The sequence below is a fragment of the Cetorhinus maximus genome, chromosome 9, assembly GCF_964194155.1.
Source record: "Cetorhinus maximus chromosome 9, sCetMax3.hap1.1, whole genome shotgun sequence".
Lineage (NCBI taxonomy): Eukaryota > Metazoa > Chordata > Chondrichthyes > Lamniformes > Cetorhinidae > Cetorhinus > Cetorhinus maximus.
This window is the reverse complement of record NC_135887.1, coordinates 71,980,209-72,000,702: the sequence shown is the minus strand read 5'-3', so window position 1 is coordinate 72,000,702 and position 20,494 is coordinate 71,980,209. Positions and strand designations below refer to the sequence as shown.

General features: G+C 44.0%; 1 protein-coding gene across 1 annotated transcript in view; it reads left to right on the top strand.

Annotated features, from left to right (window-relative positions):
- LOC144684709 (excitatory amino acid transporter 2-like) overlaps window positions 1-13,086 on the top strand; it is a 214,026-nt gene extending 200,940 nt beyond the window's left edge. The window contains exons 10-11 of the mRNA XM_078548840.1: window positions 4,890-5,121; window positions 12,611-13,086. Coding sequence (XP_078404966.1) covers window positions 4,890-5,121; window positions 12,611-12,685 — 307 coding nt within the window. The 3' untranslated portion in view covers window positions 12,686-13,086. The remainder of the gene's footprint in view (window positions 1-4,889; window positions 5,122-12,610) is intronic.
- The last annotated feature ends 7,408 nt before the right edge of the window (window positions 13,087-20,494 follow it).

Sequence of the window (20,494 nt, the reverse complement as noted above, 5' to 3'; positions counted from 1 at the left end):
AAATAGGAACAAGGAATATCAACATTCCCTCAGTTCCCAGCAGAATATAGGGACAAAGAATGTCAACATTCCCTCACTTCCCAGATGGGTATTTGGAAAACATCAACATTCCCTCAGCTCCCAGCACAATACAGGTAGAAGGAACATCAGCATTCCCTCAATTCCCAGCTCAGTTTTCGGACAAGGAACATCAACATTCCCTCAATTCCAAACTCAGTTTTCGGAAACAGAACATTAACATTCCCTTAGTTCCCAGCTCAGTTTTCGGACAAGGAACCTCAACATTCCCTCAATTCCAAACACAGTTTTTGGAAACAGAACATTAACATTCCCTTAGTTCCCAGCTCAGTATTCGGACAAGGAACATCAACATTCCCTCACTTCCCAGATGGGTATTTGGACAAGGAACATCAACATTCCCTCAGTTCCCAGCTCAATATAGGGAGAAGGAACATCAACATTCCTTCAGCTCCCAGCACAATGCAGGGAGAAGGAACATCAGCATTCCCTCAATTCCCAGCTCAGTATTTGGACAAGGAAGATCAATATTCCCTCAATTCCAAACTCAGTATTCGAAAAAAAACATTAACATTCCCTTAGTTCCCAGAGCAGTATTCGGACAAGGAACATCAACGTTCCCTCATTTCCCAGATGGGTATTTGGATAAAGAACATTAACATTCCCTCAGTACCCAGCTCAATATTGGGACAAGGAACATCAACATTCCCTCAGCTCCCAGAACAATATAGGCTCCAGGATCATCAATATTTCCTCAGTTCCCAGCTCAGTTTCGGACAAGGAACATGAACTTTCCTTCAGTTTCCAGCTCAGTATTCGGACAAGGAAGATCAACATTCCCTAAATTCCCAGATTAAGTTTTTGGACAAGGAACATCAACATTCCCTCAGTTCTCAGCTCTATTTAGGGACAAGGAACATCAACATGCCCTCAGTTCCTAGCTCAATATAGGGAGAAGGAACATCAGCATTCCCAACTCAGTATTTGGACAAGGAACTTCAACAATCCCTCAATTCCAAACTCAGTATTCGGATACAGAACATCAACATTCCCTTACAAAAACAGAATTACCTGGAAAAACTCAGCAGGTCTGGCAGCATCGTTGGGGAAGAAATCAGTAATCTTCCCCACCGATGCTGCCAGACCTGCTGAGTTTTTCCAGGTAATTCTGTTTTTGTTTTGGATTTCCAGCATCCGCAGTAGCTTTTAGCTTTTTGTTTTTATCAACATTCCCTTAGTGCCCAGCTCAGTATTCAGACAAGGAACATCAACATTCCCTCACTTCCCAGGTGGGTATTTGGGCAAGAAACATCAGCATTCCCTCAGTTCCCAGCTCAGCATCCGGACAAGAACCATCAACGTTCCTTCAATTCCCAAATCAATATGGGGAAAAGGAACATCAACATTCCCACAGTTCCCAGCTCAGTGTTCAGACAAGGATCATCATATTTCCCTTAGTTCCCAGCTCATTATTCAGACAAGGAACATTTACATTCCCTCAGTTCCAAGCTCAGTATCCGGACAAGGAACATCAACATTCCCTCAGTTCCCGGCTCTGTATTTGGACAAGGAACATCAACATTCCCTTAGTTCCCAGCTCAGTATTTGGACAAGGAACATCAACATTCCCTCACTTCCCAGATGGATATTTGGACAAGGAACATCAACATTCCCTCAGTTTCCAGCTCAATATAGGAACAAGGAACATCCACATTCCCTCCATTCCCAGTTCAGTATTCGGGCAAGAAACATCAGCATTCCCTCAGTTCCCAGTTCAGCATTCGGACAAGGAACATGAACATACCTCCGTTCCCAACTCTGTCGTCGGACAAGGAACTTCAACATTCCCTCACTTCCCAGATGGGTATTTGGGCAAGGAACATCAACATTCCCTCTGTTCCCGGCACAATATGGGGAGAAGGAACATCAGCATTCCCAACTCAGTTTTTGGTCAAGGAACTTGAACATTCCCTCAATTCCAAACTCAGTATTCGGATACAGAATATCAACATTCCCTTAGTTCCCAGCTCAGTATTTGGACAAGGAACATCAACATTCCCTCACTTCCCAGTTGGATATTTGGGCAAGGAACATCAACATTCCCTCAGTTTCCAGCTCAATATAGGAACAAGGAACATCCACATTCCCTCCATTCCCAGTTCAGTATTCGGGCAAGAAACATCAGCATTCCCTCAGTTCCCAGTTCAGCATTCGGACAAGGAACATGAACATACCTCCGTTCCCAACTCTGTCGTCGGACAAGGAACTTCAACATTCCCTCACTTCCCAGATGGGTATTTGGGCAAGGAACATCAACATTCCCTCTGTTCCCGGCACAATATGGGGAGAAGGAACATCAGCATTCCCAACTCAGTTTTTGGTCAAGGAACTTGAACATTCCCTCAATTCCAAACTCAGTATTCGGATACAGAATATCAACATTCCCTTAGTTCCCAGCTCAGTATTTGGACAAGGAACATCAACATTCCCTCACTTCCCAGTTGGGTATTTGGACAAGGAACATCAACATTCCCTCAGTTCCCAGCTCAATATAGGGAGAAGGAACATCAACATTTCCTCAGCTCCCAGCAGAATATAGGGACAAAGAACGTCAACAATCCATCAGTTCCCAGCTCAATATAGGCACCAGGATCATCAACATTCCATCACTTCCCAACTCTGTCGTCGGACAAGGAACATCAACATTCCCTCAGTTCCCAGCTCAGTATTTGGATAAGGAACATCAACAGTCCCTCAGTTCCCAGCACAATATAGGGAGAGGGAATATCAACATTCCCTCACTTCCCAGATGGGTATTTGGGCAAGGAACAGCAACATTCCCTCAGTTCCCAGCACAATATAGGGAGAAGGAACATCAACATTCCCTCAGTTCCCAGCCCAATATTCAAACTAGGAGCATCAACATTCCCTCAATTCCCAAGTCAGTATTCGAACAAGGAACATCCACATTCCCTCATCTCCCAGCTCAGTATTCGGACAAGGAACTTCAACATTCCCTCAGTTCCCTGCTTAATATACGGAGAAGGAACATCAACATTCTCTCAGTTCCCAGCTCAGTATTCGGACAAGGACCATCAATATTCCCTCAGTTCCCAGCTCAGTATTCGGACAAGGAACATCAACATTCCCTCAGTTCCCAGCACAATATAGGGAGAAGGAACATCAACATTCCCTCAGTTCCCAGCCCAATATTCAAACTAGGAACATCAACATTCCCTCAATTCCTAAATCAGTATTCGAACAAGGAACATCAACATTCCCTCAGTTCCCAGCTCAGTATTCGGACAATGAACAACCAACAACCACATTCCCTCAGTTCCTATTTTAGCATTTAAACAAGGAACATCCACATTCCCTCATCTCCCAGCTCAGTATTCGGACAAGGAACTTCAACATTCCCTCAGTTCCCTGCTTAATATACGGAGAAGGAACATCAACATTCTCTCAGTTCCCAGCACAGTATTCGGACAAGGACCATCAACATTCCCTCAGTTCCCAGCTCAGTATTCAGACAAGGAACATCAACATTCCCTCAGTTCCCAGCTCAGTATTCAGACAAGGAACATCAACATTCCCTTAGTTCCCAGCTCAGTATTCTGACAAGGTACATCTACATTCCTTCAGTTACCAGCTCAGTATTCAGATAGGGTACGTCAACATTCCTTCAGTTCCCTGGTCCTTATGGGGACAAGAATCATTAACATTCCCTCAGTTCCCAGCTCAGTATTTGGAAAAGGAACATCAACATTCCCTCAGTTCCCAGCTCTGTAAACGGAGAAGGAGCATCATCATTCTCTCAGTTGGCAGCTCAGTATTCGACAAGGACCATCAACATTCCCTTAGTTCCCAGCTCAATATTCGGACAAGGAAAAACTACATTCCTTCAGTTCCCATCTCAGTATTCGGAGAAGGAACATCTACATTCCATCATTTCCCAGCTCTATATTCAGACAAGGAACATCAACATTCTCTCAGTTTGCAGCTCCGTATATGACAAGGTACATCAACATGTTCCCAGTTCTGTGTTTTGATTAGACACATCAACATTCCCCCAGTTCCAATTCGCAACTCGGTTCAATTCCTGTCAAATCTCGGGTTTTCTACTCTCCCAATCACATGATGCACGATATCATGCTTACATAAGTAAATGTTGAGGCTATAATAAGCCAAGCTCACACTTCGGGTGCACATTGTGTCATGTCAATCCTACCTCAGTGAGAGCATTCTCACCTCTGAAGAACGATGTGGGTTCAATATCTACTCCAGAGCATATAATCTAGGCAGACTCTCTGGTACCGTGCTGAGAAAGTGCTGCACTGTTGGAGGTGAGACTTTAAACTGAGGTTTCATGGGTGGGCATAACAGGACCCCATTTTGAAGAAACACAGTGAAGTTATACCCAGTGTCCTGTCCAATATTTAGCTCTCAACCTAATCTAAAAACAGATTATCTGGTCATTATCATATTGCTCTTTGTGAGAGCTTGCTGTGCGCAAATTGGCTGCCACAGTTTCTACCACCATGTCTATACTTTAAATCGTACTTCATTGGCTGTGAACCACTGTCCAATGACCTGTGGTGTGAACAGCACTGTCGAAATACAGGTCATTATTTTTAAATGCTCACTTTTCCTCTGTAGAGCACTATACACAGTGTTGCCCCCTCTGCCTGATAACATGGGGAGTTGCAGCCTGATCCACTTCACTGTATCATGTGCCAGCTGTCTCATGATAAGCCCCTGTGTGTCTGTGTTTGTGTACGTAGCATCGTGAGGTGGCCATGTTAGCTCAGGCCTGGCTGTCATGGGAACCCAAGAGTAGCTGTCTTTGTCTCTTGCCTGTCTCATTGCAGAGACCGGATGAGGACCTCTGTGAACGTGGTCGGTGACTCATTTGGAGCTGGTATTGTCTTCCACCTGTCGGAGGAGGAACTGGCAAACCTCGATGCCCAGCACATCCGGGTTGATGAGGAGAAGTTGATCAAAACAGCCTTGATGCATGATGGCACAAAGACCTTCCAGGAGAATAACTCAAACCCAAGTAATTACTCAGGCAACAACTCAGTGCAAGTGGAAGATGGCAAGGTACATTTCACATATACCGATATCGAGACCTGCATTTAACACTGCCTGTTTCCATCCAGCTGTCTCCATTTCCAGCTGTTTGTTATAGCAGTTAACAAATACCCCAACTCTCACAGTGGCTAGAACATTCAGAAAATCCATAAAGCAACAAAGGGAGCAGCAGTTTCCATATGGTGTCTGTCACTCAGACTCTTCCAGACCACACCTGACTTTAATGCCAAATCCCTAACAGCTTTTTGAGAAAGGATTGTGTAGATTTATAGCTGAAATACATTTATTATAAAATATTTTTGTACTGATTGATGAAAAACTGCATCACTTAACTTATCCAGATGTTTTATATCCTTGGTGCTGGGGCCTTTGCCTAACAGTCCCTGGCAACAAAAGGAGAAGGCATATTGCAATGGATTTGCCAACTGAAGTTTGTAATTATGGCCTCTACCAGCCTCTGGGTCAATTTAACACAGCAGCAGGAGCCATTCACTGTCTTTCACCTCTAGTTCAACAGGATCTTTGTAAACAAAAATAGTCAGTCTTCTCGATGGCATTAGTGTACTGAGCTACAATAACCGAGACACTCTGAGAGGCACTGACAATTTACAGTCCTTGGACATCTAAGCAAAGCAGGGTAGAGCCTCACCTGGCCCCTAAATAGTATTGCCCGCCTGCAGTATACCTCCCCGCTGGCATCCTGGAACCTTGGTGGTTATTTTGGAGAAAGAGAACTTAGATGCAACAAGGTTCGCTCCTAGGTGCTCCATAGAATGCTGATTGACAGATTTTCTGTCTAGAAAGGAAGGGGAATATTCTGCAGATAGGGGATGGATGTGCCTTTCAGGATAAACCAAAGAACAACTATAGACCAACTAAAGAGTAACTCTCAAACCTTGACATCAGGGTTAAAAGCAGAAAATGCTGGAAAACCTCAGCAGGTTGGGCAGCATCTGTGGAGAGAGAAACAGAGGTAATGTTTTGAGTCTATATCAACAGTCAAACGGACTCAAAACATTATCTCTGTTTCTCTCTCCACAGATGCTGCTGAGTTTTTCCAGTATTTCCTGTTTTTATTTCAAATTTCCAGTGTCCGCAGTATTTTGTTTCTATCTAGTCATCAAGGGTTGGGCTCAGCATCATTGAACACCATTGACGAACCAAGAGAGGTACAAGGTCGGAACTCAAACTTTGTAATTAATTACTTGGTGGATGTTGCTAATGTAGTAGCTCACATTCAGCACAAATACTGGGCCTGTAGCAGCAGAGATATAATGGAAACCTGTCAGAAACAGTATGAATATGGAGGAGGGCAGCGGGCAGGGCAAGGGACTGATTTTCACAGTATTGGGCAACAGGAACCCAATACTTGCCAGAGGCAGGGGGATGAAAATAGCTGAAGATCCCGACAAGGGATGTGATGTCCAGTCAAGCCAAACTTAAAGACACTGTCTCATTATCAATCTTACTGTCCTGACAACCTGACCAGTGGCAGGAGGCCCAGCCCAAACCACAGAGGAAAAGTCCCAGCAATCAGGAGGTCAGTGATTGGGAAAGGGGGAGGGGCGGTTGGTGAATCAGTGATTGGGTAGAGGTGGGTCAGTAAATAGGCATGGAGGGGTCAGTGATTGGGTCTGTGATCGAAAGTGGGGGGAACCAGCGATTGGGGGTGAGGGTGTCAGTGAACAAGGACGGATCATTGGTTGGGGGTGCGGAATGATGATTGAGGTAGGCTGTCAGTGGTCTGGGGTGGGGGCATCAGTGATAGGGGGAATGTGATGGCAGTGGGGGTCAGTGATTAAGGGGTAAGTGATCAGGGCAGGGAGTTCAGTGATCTGGGGGGGCAGCAGGGGGTTCTAGGAGTCAATAATCCAGGGTAAAGGGGCTCAATGATTGATGGTGGGTTGATCAATAATTGAGGGTGGGAGGGTTGATGATAATGGTTGTGGGGAGAAGGGGGTGGTGGTCATTGATCAACTTGAGGATGAGTGTTGGGAGGCATAAGTTGGGAGGCAAAAGTGTTCTTTGAGTGGTCCAGGGAGAATACTCCTGCTCCTCCTGACCCCCAGAATGGTGAAGAAAGGCATTTAGCTTGTGGAGGTCTGGCAGTATCTGTGGAGAGAGAAACAGAGTTAACGTTTTGAGTCCATATGACTCTTCCTCAGAGATAAAAAGCAGAAATGTGATGAAACTTATACTGTTTGCAGGGTGGAGTAGGTGGAACAAAATAGAAGGTTAGAGATAGATGAGAGCTCAGGAGAGATTGGCTAAGACACAAGACAAAGGGAGTGTTAATGGTAGTGGTAAAGATTAAAGAAGGTGCTGATAATGGCATAAAGGTAAGAAAGCAGAATGTTAATAGCAGAACAAGGGTCATCTCTGTGAAAAAACAATATTGAACAAGTGACAGAGGGTCCTGTAGTGGTGGGGGAGGGGGAGGGGTGGGGTGGGGAGGGGGAGGGGGTGGGGGGAGGAAATAAAAATAAATAAATAAATAAAAATAAATAAATTTTTTTTTAAAAAGTAGATTTAAAAAGGGGTCAAGATGGAGGACGGAGTTCATGGTCTGAAGTTGTTGAACTCAATGTTAAGTCCAGAAGGCTGTAAAGTGCCTAATCGGAAGATGAGGTGCTGTTCCTCCAGTTTGCGTTGAGCTTCACTGGAACATTGCAGCAGGTCAAGGTTGGACATGTGGGCATGAGAGCAGGATGGTGTGTCGAAATGGCAAGCGCTGGGTCATGCTTGCGGACTGAGTGAAGGTGTTCCGCAAAGCGGTCACTCAGTCTGCCTTTGGTCTCCCCAGTGTAGCGGAGACCGCATTGGGAGCAGCAGATGCAGTAGACCAAATTTAAGGAGGTGCAAGTGACGTGCTGCTTCACCTGAAAGGAATGTTTGGGCCTTTGGACGGTGAGGAGGGAGAAGGTAAAAGATGTTGCACCTTCTGTGATTACATGGGAAGGTACTGTGGGAAGGGGATGAGGAGTTGTGGGTGATGAAGGAGTGGACCAGGGTGTCCCGGAGGGAAAGGTCCCTATGGAATGCTAAAGGGGGGTGAGGTGAGGGGAAGATGTGTTTGGCGTTGACATCATGCTGGAGTTGGCAGAAATGGCGGAAGCTGATCCTTTGAATGTGGAGGCTGGTGGGGTGAAAACTGAGGACAAGGGGCAACCTATCATGATTCTGGGAGGGAGGGGAAGGTGTGAGGGCAGAGGCAGGAGATGGGTCAGACCTTCCCCTCGCTTGCCATTTCAACACACTACCCTGCTCTCATGCCCACATGTCCGTCCTTGGCCTGCTGCAATGTTCCAGTGAAGCCCAAAGCAAACTGGAGGAACAGCACCTCATCTTCTGATTAGGCACTTCACAGCCTCCCAAACTTTACATTGAGTTCAACAACTTCAGATCATGAACTCTCTCCTCCATCCTCACCCCTTTTTAATCCAATTTTTAAAAAAGTATTTATTCATTTTTTATCCCCCACCCCCACCGGGCCATCTGTCACTTGTTTCTATGTTGTGTTTTCACAGAGTGCTGACCCTTGTTCAGCCAGTAGTACATTCTGCTATCTTACCTTCATGCTACTATCAGCACCTTCTTTAGTCTTTAACATTACGATTAACAGGCCCTTTGTCTTGTGTCCATGACATCTTTGTCAATCTCTCCTGATCTCCCACCTATCCCTGACATTCTATTTTGCTCCACCTGCTCCACGCCCTCTTAAACTGTATAAAATCCATCACATTTCTACTTCTCTTTAGCTCTGAAGAAGAGTCATATGGATTCAAAACATTAACTCTGTGTCTCTCTTCACAGTTGCTGCCAGACCTGTTGAGTTTTTCCAGTGTCTTCTGTTTTTATTTCAGATTTCCAGCATCTGCAGTATTTTATTTTCATTTAGCTTGTGGAGTTGGAAGCTCCCACTCTGATGTGCTGTGGGAACTCCATTTACAAATGTTAATTAGGTGTCCTGCCTCTCACTGGCATTCCAATATCCACCACAGCATAAACAGGATTTTGATGTTTGTGCATTGTGTTGGGTCATGTTTCCCATTTTAATTCTTTAAACCCATACCTACTAGCCCACCCTACAACCCCCTCCCACCCAATTTGATGGGGGAGTAACATCGAAGCCATTGTGTTAGTAACAAGATATCCACCGGACATTTATTCTAGTGAAAACAAATATTTTTATACTTTTTTACAAATAGGGAAGATGAGAATTTCAACACTAAGTTTATTTCAGTAGCGGCGACCTGAGTAAATCTTTCTCTCGTGTTCTGAAAGTGAAGGATTTGCATCTCACATCCCATGAGGCCCTGATGTGACCAGAACAAGTGCTACCTATATGGGTAAAATCTGTCATGTTTGCTGAGAAGCAGCGCACAGCTTGAATAAACTTAGACAATGTGTGATTGTAAAAACTCAGGCACAAAGGAATGATTAGCAAATTCCAGGGGAAAATCAGTAAAGCTTTTACCAAAATCAATGAAGCTGAGCTATATGAGCTCTGTATCCCTGAAACACTCAGTGCAAATAGCTGCATGTAGGGATCTCATTTGCAAAACAGCTTCCACCACATTTAGTGTATGTGAGACTTAGATACCAGAGGTGAGAGCCAGTGATTGTGCTTCCTCTTCATAGTGAAGCCCTATTGGCCAGACTGGTGTTTTGGGGTATAGGGACTGTTGTTGCAAAAATTATGTCCATCACAAGCATTTGTTGAGTTAATGTGTCTGTAATGTAAATGATTGTATTTCTACAGTCTGTTCTGTCTATTCATTTCATCTGCTGACTGTCTCTGTGTACTAATGAATGTGTTCTCCCATGACATCTTTGCTTTTTCTGTCATTTGGGGTTCCTGTGCACATGCTCAGGAGAGGGAGGGTTGCGCATTCCAACACCTTTGCTAGACCTCCTTCGCTGGACTGTGGCTTTGGAGCTTTAGGAAGGAGGAACAAGATGAGAATTTAGACATCATATTCAGTTAAGAGGAGCTAAAAGCATTTTTATTTTACAAAAAAAACACAAATTCACTTCAACTCAATTTGCCCTTGCAAGCAATCAATTTTATTATGACTGAGGGGATGTATGTTCTGAATTAACTCCCTACATCCTACCCCCAAAATAGAAGATTGACATTAATATCTAGAACCTAACCTGATAAGACTAATTCCAATATTAATTCTCGAGATGGAGTCTGGATCACCTGGTGTTGTAATTTTACTGCACTGCTGAATGTACTTTGAGTTAAAGATTTATCTTCTTATCAGTGTCAGTGGTGGCTCAGTTGTCCCTTCAGTCAGAAGGTCATAAGTTCAAACCCAAGTCCAGAGACATGAGTGCAAATTTAGGCAGACACTCCAGTGCAGTACTGAGAGGGGACTACACCATCTTTAAAGTGAGATGTTAAATCAAGGCCCCGATTTTCCTTTTAAGTGATATTAAAAAATCCTACAGCACTGTTTGAAGAAGAACAGGGGTGTCCCAAGTGTCTTATCCTAAATTTATCCCTCAACCAACACATTGAAGCAGATTATTTGGTCATTGTGATTTGTGAGATCTTAGTATGCTGTACAGCACTTTGAGATGCACTAAGTCATAAAAGATGCTACATAAATGCAACGGTCTACTTCATTCAGGCAACAAGTCCTCTAGAACATGAACATTTAACTTCACCTTTCTTGGAACAATTTTAACTTTCGAAAGGTCCAATCAGCCTACTTTCAGCTCTTCGCTTCCTCAACAACATATCATTGGCTTACAGGCAGACAATTTAATACCTTCTAATCCTCCATTAACCCACAATTAAAACACAATTGACGCACAGCTGAAGAAACCAAACCTTTTTATATATGTAATCAACAATATATAACACATATGGAAGATGCTCCTCCAACTACTGGACTTGTGGTAGCCTCACTACTTCAGCAGTGACTAACACACACTGCAACACTGCCAGAGCCACACAAATCTTCCTGTCACTGTTATCAAACCTAGCTGACCATGCTCAGATAGAAGAGAGGTACAATTTGACAAATAACCACATTGGTTTCAGCAAAAATAAATAGAGGCAGCAACCACGGTACAGCTGGGGCTGGAATATAACCTGGTGTATTTGGTCTTGGCAACATACAGATATTACTGACCTGAGGGATCATAATTCTGCATACCCTGACCTGAAACCAGTTCATGAAATTAAATAGTCATTTGGTATACAGAACTTGAGTGTTGCTGGAAAAAGAGACATTTTATGCTGAAGCTTTTCATCTTGCACTCATCAGGACAATTCACAAGAATACCAAATGTAAAGGGAACAACAATTTATATGTGTGAGAAGATAGTGCTGGTTAGTTGGCAAGGGGACTCTGATTGGTAGAGGTATGGCCATGAAGAATGTGTGAGTTGATGGTGACTGACAGTTAACTGCCAAGCATTGTTTGAAATTTAAACCAGGCAGTTTGACTCTGATTGGTCAAGACATTGCCTGAGAATGAACCAGCGAATGGCTGTTATTTATTTTGTTTAACTGAAACAGGTGCAATGTGTGTATATGTTCTTTCTGTCTGCAAAGAACAGGGCCCTGTGTATTAATATAATTAACAAAATCTCTTTCTTCAGCAATATCCATGAAATTAGTTTTGGTTGGGCTTCATTTGTCTCATTTGGCTGGAAACAGGTGCATACAATCTTATTTAGGCAAATTAATGTGTTTGAATTTTTGACATGGTTAAAGAAAATATTTCATGGTTTCAGGGGCAGTGCCCTAAGTACAGTTTTGAGAGAGGGAGAGAGAGAGGGCAAGGCTCATTTTGCTGTCCCCAGTTCTTTATCTTACCTGCACCATCTGGAGGGTGTGACTTCTGAGGGAGCAGGGGAAATCAAACAGGGCTCTTCTGCCTGGGCAGTAGATCCCACTGCTTCATGATGGACATAGGGAAGCATCATTAGAGGTTTAGCATGTGCGCCTGATAGCAGAGGGCTTAATACAGGCCTCAAGAGTAACATGGAGTTAACAAACAAAAGTAATAAGGTAACACAGAGTGAAGTGGATTTGAGTTTTTCTTGCAGCTTTGAAAGATTGATTAACGGAGAGATGACTTTGATATGTAAGGGATCATTTTGACTTTGAGCAATAGTGTGATATGGCTGATATAAATTTAACCACCTGTTATACATAATTCCAATTTTTATTCCTAACTAAAATTCGGGAAAGATTTAATGTCTGGCTGATCCATTATCACCTGTGTTGCACTGTCACCCAAAGGTTAAATTACCCCCACAGGTTTTGTATCCATACTGAGGATGTTTGTTCCCTCTCTATACTATTCCTAGGTTAACTCAAGGCCCCAATGCTGGTTGAATATACAGTATTGTCTCAATAGGAAATGGAGTGTCATCATGCAACTTGAATTTGTTCTCACTCTCTTGCTTTCTATATTTCTCTTTTTCTCAAGTGCCTTACTCCCTTGAGTTAGATTTCCCTCCTAATTACTTCCAGGTTACCATGGCCAACAATGGCACAGCTGCCGACTACACAATTGTTGAGGAGGAACCATGGAATCGGGAGAGCTGAAGAGAAAGGGACACCCAGTCCCATCACCCATGAGCCCCCCGAAACTCGCTTCTGCTGAAATCGTTCATCCGACAGGCAACAAAACAATAACACATCAAAATCCTTTATTTCTTTTATCTAAATGTGGTTAGCGTAAGGTCCAAATAGTAAATACTGGAGCCGGGGAAGGGGATTTAGCTCGGGTTTTACCAGTTACTGTGTAGTACTTTTCAGATTTCCAAACGGTCAAGTGGGAAAGAGGAGGGAGTGAGTGAGGAGTCCAGGCGGTAGAGCCAAATTCATCAATCAAAGCACAAGAATTGCAGCCAATATACATGCGGTTTGTAAAGTGTTCCCTTTCCCTGTTAACCCCCAGCCTTTGACCTGGTTGAGAATTGTATGGCTTGTTTAGCTCATGCTTACTTTGCAAGGCAAGCTAATTGCATCACTTTGACTGCACATCCAGGACTTTGAACTCTTCTCTCTACCATGTTGGATTTTGCCAAGTCGTACAGTTAGTATTACTATTAAGCACAGTTTTTGGCCTAACTACTTGGGATTGGCCATTCTCAGGGACGTGATCTGGCTTTATGCACATTACTGCCATTAGTAAAATCCACAAGTGCATTAGTCCAGCAACGATATCATGTACATCCCCTCATCCTACCTTCCTTGAAGTCAAAAATGGCCTCTGAGCAGAACCTGTCACATGGTGTGATGGGTAGTGCTTAAATAACACAGTACGTTCTGGGAAATGTGCTGCAAACTTACAGCACTGGCCAGCATAGGCAATGCCAACAGGCAAGGTCAACAGGTAAGGCTGCGGAGGTATCTCACAGACCAAGGCCTCACTTCAGCACAATAGTTCCCCCCAGTTAACTGCTTGTCAATGGGGTGGTGGGGATGGATAACTAATGGTGCTAGCCCAACACCAGTCCAGTTCCACATGACACTGCCTGCAGGTTTTGAATGGAAGGTGCCATTCTTGCCATTCTAAATCCAGCTTGTTAGAAGGTTGTGGACATATATTTTGAATATTCTGCACCAGCATGGCTTCCTTCAGGGACCCAGGGTGGGGGGGATGGATAGAATTAAACATTCATGCAGAGGGAGTAAGCGTAAAGGTTGCTCCTGATGTGGATATTTAAAAGCCCTCCTCTGAACCAGACCTTTACTTTCTATATTGACCCATTTATGCTTCCCATGCCCTATGATCTCCTAGATAGTCCTGAGAGCAGAATTCAGCCACCAGGCTGATGGGGGGCAATCGTGTGGCCAAATGGACTTGTGCAGTGGAAGGTCACCCCCTAAAACCCCTCTCACTCTACATACCCTGCTTCCAGCTCTGCTGCCCTCTTAAATGCAGGGCAGGGGCTGGGGTTCATCTTCAACCTCACCACCCAAAAGCAACAATCACCCATCCATTTATTCCAAGGGAATGAACCTCAGGTTCTACAACAGGCTCCAGATCATGAAAGGTGGTGAGGTTAAAAGCCACCTTCAAATACCAGCAAGCTGTTTCAGTGTCAGTGGCGTCAAAGTGGGATGGAAGCTTTCAGATGAGCCCAAATATCAGTCCTTTAATAAAACAGTGCCTCCTTCAGGATTAAGAATGTTTGGGTGCCAGACCTTTACTGAACCAATATTAGTCACATATCCCATTCAAATACATAGATAATTCATATTATATTCATATACATAGCTTGGTTGGAATCAGCACAGCCACCTGATGCTGGAGCACTGGAAGCATTGTGATCCTGTTCAGCTAAGGACTGAGTTACCTTGCCAGGTCGTAAGAGCTGGAAAAAGAGCTGAATCCTTTGCCCTGACCCACTTGACCCTTAACCCCTTGTAACTACATGGCAGCCAGTATGGCATTTGATCCAATGGATGGTTAAGATGCCACTGCAAGTGGTTTCTGTTGGAACCTATCGGTCACGTGCACCTGCTACTGGCTGAAAGAGCATTAAATAAATATTGCCTCGGCATGATCAATTCCCCAGTCACTGCCTTTCACTTCAGCGCAATGGACAAGCACAACCTTATGTCAAACCTTTTGCAAAATTCACTACAGTGCCACACGACGGCCAATGTTCTGGCAGGGGGCTGTTTGGATATGAAGCAGTGAGAGAGGGTCCAAGTCTCTGGAGTGTCTTCCCCTGTATCTTTGGCAAATATAAATGCAAGGATCACATAACCCAGCACACACTATCCTGGTTAACTGAAAGGTACCCTCATGCGCTAGGGGTGGGTTGTGATTTTTTTTTAAACAGTATCTTGTGTGACAGATAAGAATATATTACAATCTGTACAAGCAATGTTAAAACCCTCTGCTGAGAGATTTCACAGATGAAATGAGTCATTGTAATAAGTTCCCAGGCATCAATCCTTGAAGCAAATGGCTTTTTAAGGATCCAGTTGGGTCTCTGTTGTTTGGTGTTAACTGGTTTTCTATTTTCTCAGAATGTCTCCTTGAGCTGTTGTATTACTGTGGACTGTTATTAAATCTTGTATGCTTGTGTCTAATGTAAATCTTGCATGATATGTAGTGCACATATTACTATGAAACAATCGGGCAACACTGGGTGTTAATGGTTCTTCCTTTTTGGCATAACTTTTATATGCTCACGTAACTCTTAATATCAGCTTCCCAAACCTCTAAAAGAGCTTTATATGTCTTTTGATAGCTAAACTTGGCGGGTGTAGAGTTTGTTTTTGATTTGTGGTTAAAACCTGATTACTGACTGAGAAATGCAGTGCACTGGGGAGTCAGAGGAGCTGATCGTGTGGGTTGTGAAGTGATTCGAATGACTGCTGACCAGGACTCGAGAGAATGGAGGAAGAAAGGGCCAACAGCTCACGTCGGGGGTTATTTTCACTCCGCCTCCCCATCCAGTGATATTTTTAAAAATGCTGTCCATGTGGGCAGTTTGGGTGTGACACAGGCTGCCATGCACCCCACACCAGCTCACCTTGAAGAATGTTGTCAGCTCGGTTAGGTGCCAGGTGGGTGATTGATGCAGCCTGGACAGGAACTCGTTGATATAAGTTAATCCCCCCATTTGAGGCAGGAAGGAGAATATTGGGAAATCAATAAGAACCTGGCAGACAGGGTAATACCACTCTGTAAAGATGGGGCATGCAATGCTTAGGGAGCCACCCGGTCTGAGGCACTGGCCTCACAGATGTGCCCCCACACCCCACTGATGTCTCACTGTCTTTTAGAAAAGAGGTACAAGTTTGAAAAGATTCTCTGCAAATGATTGGAATGCTGATCAGGGCCCTTGTCGAGTAGACATTGAGATCTCAACCCCTAGCTGCAGACCCTTCCACTTCAGAATTTAAAGTGCACACGTATCACTCCTTGGTTTGCAGGCTTGGATTTTCAATCATTAACAAAGAAGAGAAGATTAGGGAGTTCCTACTCACAGAATCAAATCTGCAGCAAAGTGCCTGGATAACAGGACAGCGCTACCTCAGTTACCATGGGAACCTTGCATTCCATAACCTTCCAGAGCAGGATATGGCTTTCCCTAATTTTCTTCACCAAATAACCTGGAGGCTGACAATTGTTGCCATTGGTTCTAAAGGCATGGACTTTTCTTTGCATTCTCTGTAAGTGATAAAGTTCAGAAAGATGCCTCAGTGCTGGGTGGCAATGGAGTTCTGATGCACAGTCTGTGTCTACAGTACATGCCAACGTACAAGTCTGTTTGTTTTAAAATAAGCTTCACTTGTAATGCTTTTAGACACTATCAGCACTCTTGATGCAAAGAGATGGCACGGTGAAGCATTGCTATTCAAAGTAGCTTAGAGGTTGGTTGCTCAGATTTGACTCTAAGTGACACATTTCCTCAGATCACAGCCCTTAGTTGATTTGTGCCTCTTTGCTGCCATGGTCAGCTTGTAGGAGATAGAACTGTGTGACTTAGAGTTACTGTAAGGAGGTTGGCCCAGTCTCTCTCTTTCTTCAATCCCATTCTTAACTTTAAGTGCTTAGTGGAGAACCACTCATCCTGTTCAGCCTCTGCACTACCACACCCAATCTCTTCACAAAAGGGGCATTTATGCAGCAGCTTTAGGTATTGCTACAATGAAAATATCACTAATGGCGTTGTATAAATCTGGCAGCTTGGCCCCACTTGACTCTGGGGAGCTGCAGCGTAGATGGGAGTCTCACACTGTTTGACACTGTGTGGAGTGCAATGCAATGCCAGTGTGGTGCCAGACTGAGTGTAAACTTGCTTGGGGAGGATGGGAACCCCAGGATCACCCGGTCACCCCTCTGCACTACCACACCCAATCTCTTCACAAAAGGGGCATTTATGCAGCAGCTTTAGGTATTGCTACAATGAAAATATCACTAATGGCGTTGTATAAATCTGGCAGCTTGGCCCCACTTGACTCTGGGGAGCTGCAGCGTAGATGGGAGTCTCACACTGTTTGACACTGTGTGGAGTGCAATGCAATGCCAGTGTGGTGCCAGACTGAGTGTAAACTTGCTTGGGGAGGATGGGAACCCCAGGATCACCCGGTCACCCATTTAAGTGTTTCCACAGCACCAGCTTGCTAACTCTGGTGGGACATATTCCTGAAGGTTTTACCATGGAACCACTAACCCCACACCCCCCGCCTCACCTCCAACCACTCAACACCAACTCTCTCCCACACACCCACCCTGGGGGCACTCCACCAACCATGCCTCTTGGAAAGCAAACAAACTCTTTGCCTGAATGGATGATTCCTGCTTGTTGGTCAGTCTGCCTCTTCACCCCTTTCTCACACCCACCTCCCCCTTCAGCCACCATCTCTGAAATGTTGATGAGAAATAATTAAAGGAAGCACTTTTATTTTAATGCCCCAGCCAATCCTGTCCAGCATGGTTTTTCTCCATGGCCGCTTCTTTGAGAATAGTTTGGCCACCTGAGACATCCCCTGCACTCAAAAGCTTAACATTTAAATTGGCGAGAGACAAGCTTTGGACACTCTTGTGTCACAGTAACCTCCTCGCAGCAGGACAAACAGGGTTCAGCCTCTCCAGAACCCAGCTCAGACCAGTAACTGCAGGATTGACAGATCACAGCCTCCCCAGAACCCAGACACATTACAGTACAACAGTGACTGCACTTCGAAAGAAATTCATTAATTGTAAAGTGCTTTGAGATGTCTGGTGGTTGTGAAAAGTGTAAACATAAGTTTCTTTTATCTTTCAGACCAGTATAAACACAACATGAGTCAGGATAGGGGTAGGGGATTAATATGTGAAATGCAGTGACTGTCCTGATGATTTTTTGTCACCTTGTAAGAAGTAAGCTGTCCTTGATTGAGATATTTCTGTAGGGAGAAGGTAGCTTGGGGGTTGTCTTCCCCTTGTGATTGTCACATCCCCCTTATACACCCATTGTAGTGTAAATACTTTGCTGCTTCATTTGCAAATCAAACCTGATTTACTGGTGTGTGTTTGTGTGCGGCCAGCCTGGCTGCATGGCACAGCCGGTCGAATCATAACTTTACAGTTGGTACATAACCATGGTGGGCATTGTGCACGTTAGTGACATGGTAATACCTTAAACAGTGAGCGTGGTGCTTTCAGAGGAAGTCAGGCCCAAGTGTGACATCTCATCCGATTAAAAGAATTGGCAGCTTTTTAATGTCCATGTCTTGCCTGTGAATCAGTCACACCAGCCTGGGATCACACCAGCAGACCATTCAGTGATTTTCTTTTGGCTAGCCGCTCTTAGATTCCAACCATGTGTGTAAACCATTCTCCATAACGCCACTTACACTTACATTGGATTGCTCTATTTTACAGCAAAGCAGGTAATAGATACCAGTGCAGTTCTGACCCCACCTTGAGCACAACCCATGGAACCCAATGGGAACCATTCCATTAGCTAAAAGTACAATGGAAGCTATCCCACAATTGGAGCGATTTGGAGATGAGTGTTCAGCATGAACAGAAGCATCAGGATTAGATTCATTACCCCAACCCAGGGATCGAAAGTAGAATGAGTAATCCACCTTCTCTGGATAAACACAGTGGGGTGGGTGGTGCAGTTAATGCTGCAAAAAACAAGATTACTGTAATATGTTTCCTTGAAAAACATAAAATACATCAGAGTTAGTATAATCTACCATTCTGATAGTTAATACAGTAATTTCAGCATTGCAGTAAACACCCTCTCAGGGATTAATCCTGTAATACCAGTATTAAATAAATACCCTGAGGACAAATGCTCTAACATCATTGTTATAATAAACATCCTCTGAGGGGGTAGATACAGTAGTAATGAGTGCTACAGTAAATACTCTCAGGGGGTAAATACGGTAATAATGAGTGCTACAATAAACACCCTCTGAGGGGGTAAATACGGTAATAATGAGTACTACAGTAAACACTCTGAAGAGTAAATGCGATATTAATGAGTGCTAAGTAAATAGTCCCTGAGGGATAGATGGATGAGAGTCAGCGTTACAGTAAAAGACCCTCCAAGAGGTAAATATGGTAAAAAAAACACAAAAACACAATCCACCCTATTTAGGGGCAAATTCAGTAAAGACCAAAAGTCATCTAATCCACTTTCCGAAAGGCACATCCAGTAAAAGCCTCCACTGTCACATAATTTACATCATCTTCCCATGGGTTCCAGCAATATTCCAGCACAATCCCACAGAATCTCAGGCCCACCCTTCCCTCTCCCATCTGCACCCAATTCCCCTCTTCCCCCCTCCACTTCTCTTCACCCATCCCTTCGGCTCCCAACCTCACTTCATCTCCCCTCTCTATGTTTCTCCGTTACCAATGAGTGGACTCCCATTTTCTGTGGCTGCAGTGTCACAGCATTGGCTAACTGTGGTGGTTTACACTCACTTTTTGCCTACAAAGTTGGCCAGCGTGGAACAATGGGGTGCAGTGAATGGGATTATGAGTTACATATCTGGTTATTGCTGACTTCCTCTGTCAAGGCTAACATGCAGATAAACATCTCCATCTTCACCATTTCACAAAGAAGATTTTCTGAACTTTTGTATACTGTCGTACTTTGTGAAATTGCTGTTGGGATTCTCATGTACAAACTTGCACCCTTTGTATATTGAAGGAAAGTGACACAATGGGATTATTTCACTTTGTGCTGTATTTTGGTGTTCTATAAGTTTACAGAAAACTCTAATAAATGTTTATTGATACCTCAGTTTGAAGTATGCAATTCATTGTTTGTTCTTTCCCTGTTATTATTTCTCCAACTGCACTATTTTTAATTCTTGCAATGTGTTGCTGAGGAAACAGTTTCATCACAGGAGAGAGGAAAATAAGTGGTCAGGGGCTTGGGATAGAGCTGTTTCACATTCTCTGTTGCTCATGCTCATTTCTCCAGTGGAACCATGTTTTCCTATACTTTTCACTCAATTCTTTAGCAGTAGGGTCTTATTCTGTTTATTCACACCCACATGTCAAGGGATAGACACCTTCCTACATTGTTCACACTCACATTTTTTGTTCAAGCCTTAAGAACAACAGAGTAACAAATTGAGTTGGTTGTGTGTTCAAGCTCCACTCCAGAGACTTGAGTGCATAGTCTATGCCAAGCCCCAGTATAGGACTGAGAGTGTTGCACTGTTGGAGGCATTGAATTCCAGATGAGATGTTAAGCTCTGCCCTTTTAGGTGAGTGTGAAAGATGCCATGGCATTATTTCAAAAAGAGTAGAAACTAGAAGAGCAGAAATGCAGAAATAGTATTCAATTGTTTGGTGCCAACTCCAGCAATGATGCCACCACCAACACATCTTCTTCCCCTTACACCTCAACCGCACCCCCCCCCACCCCCGTC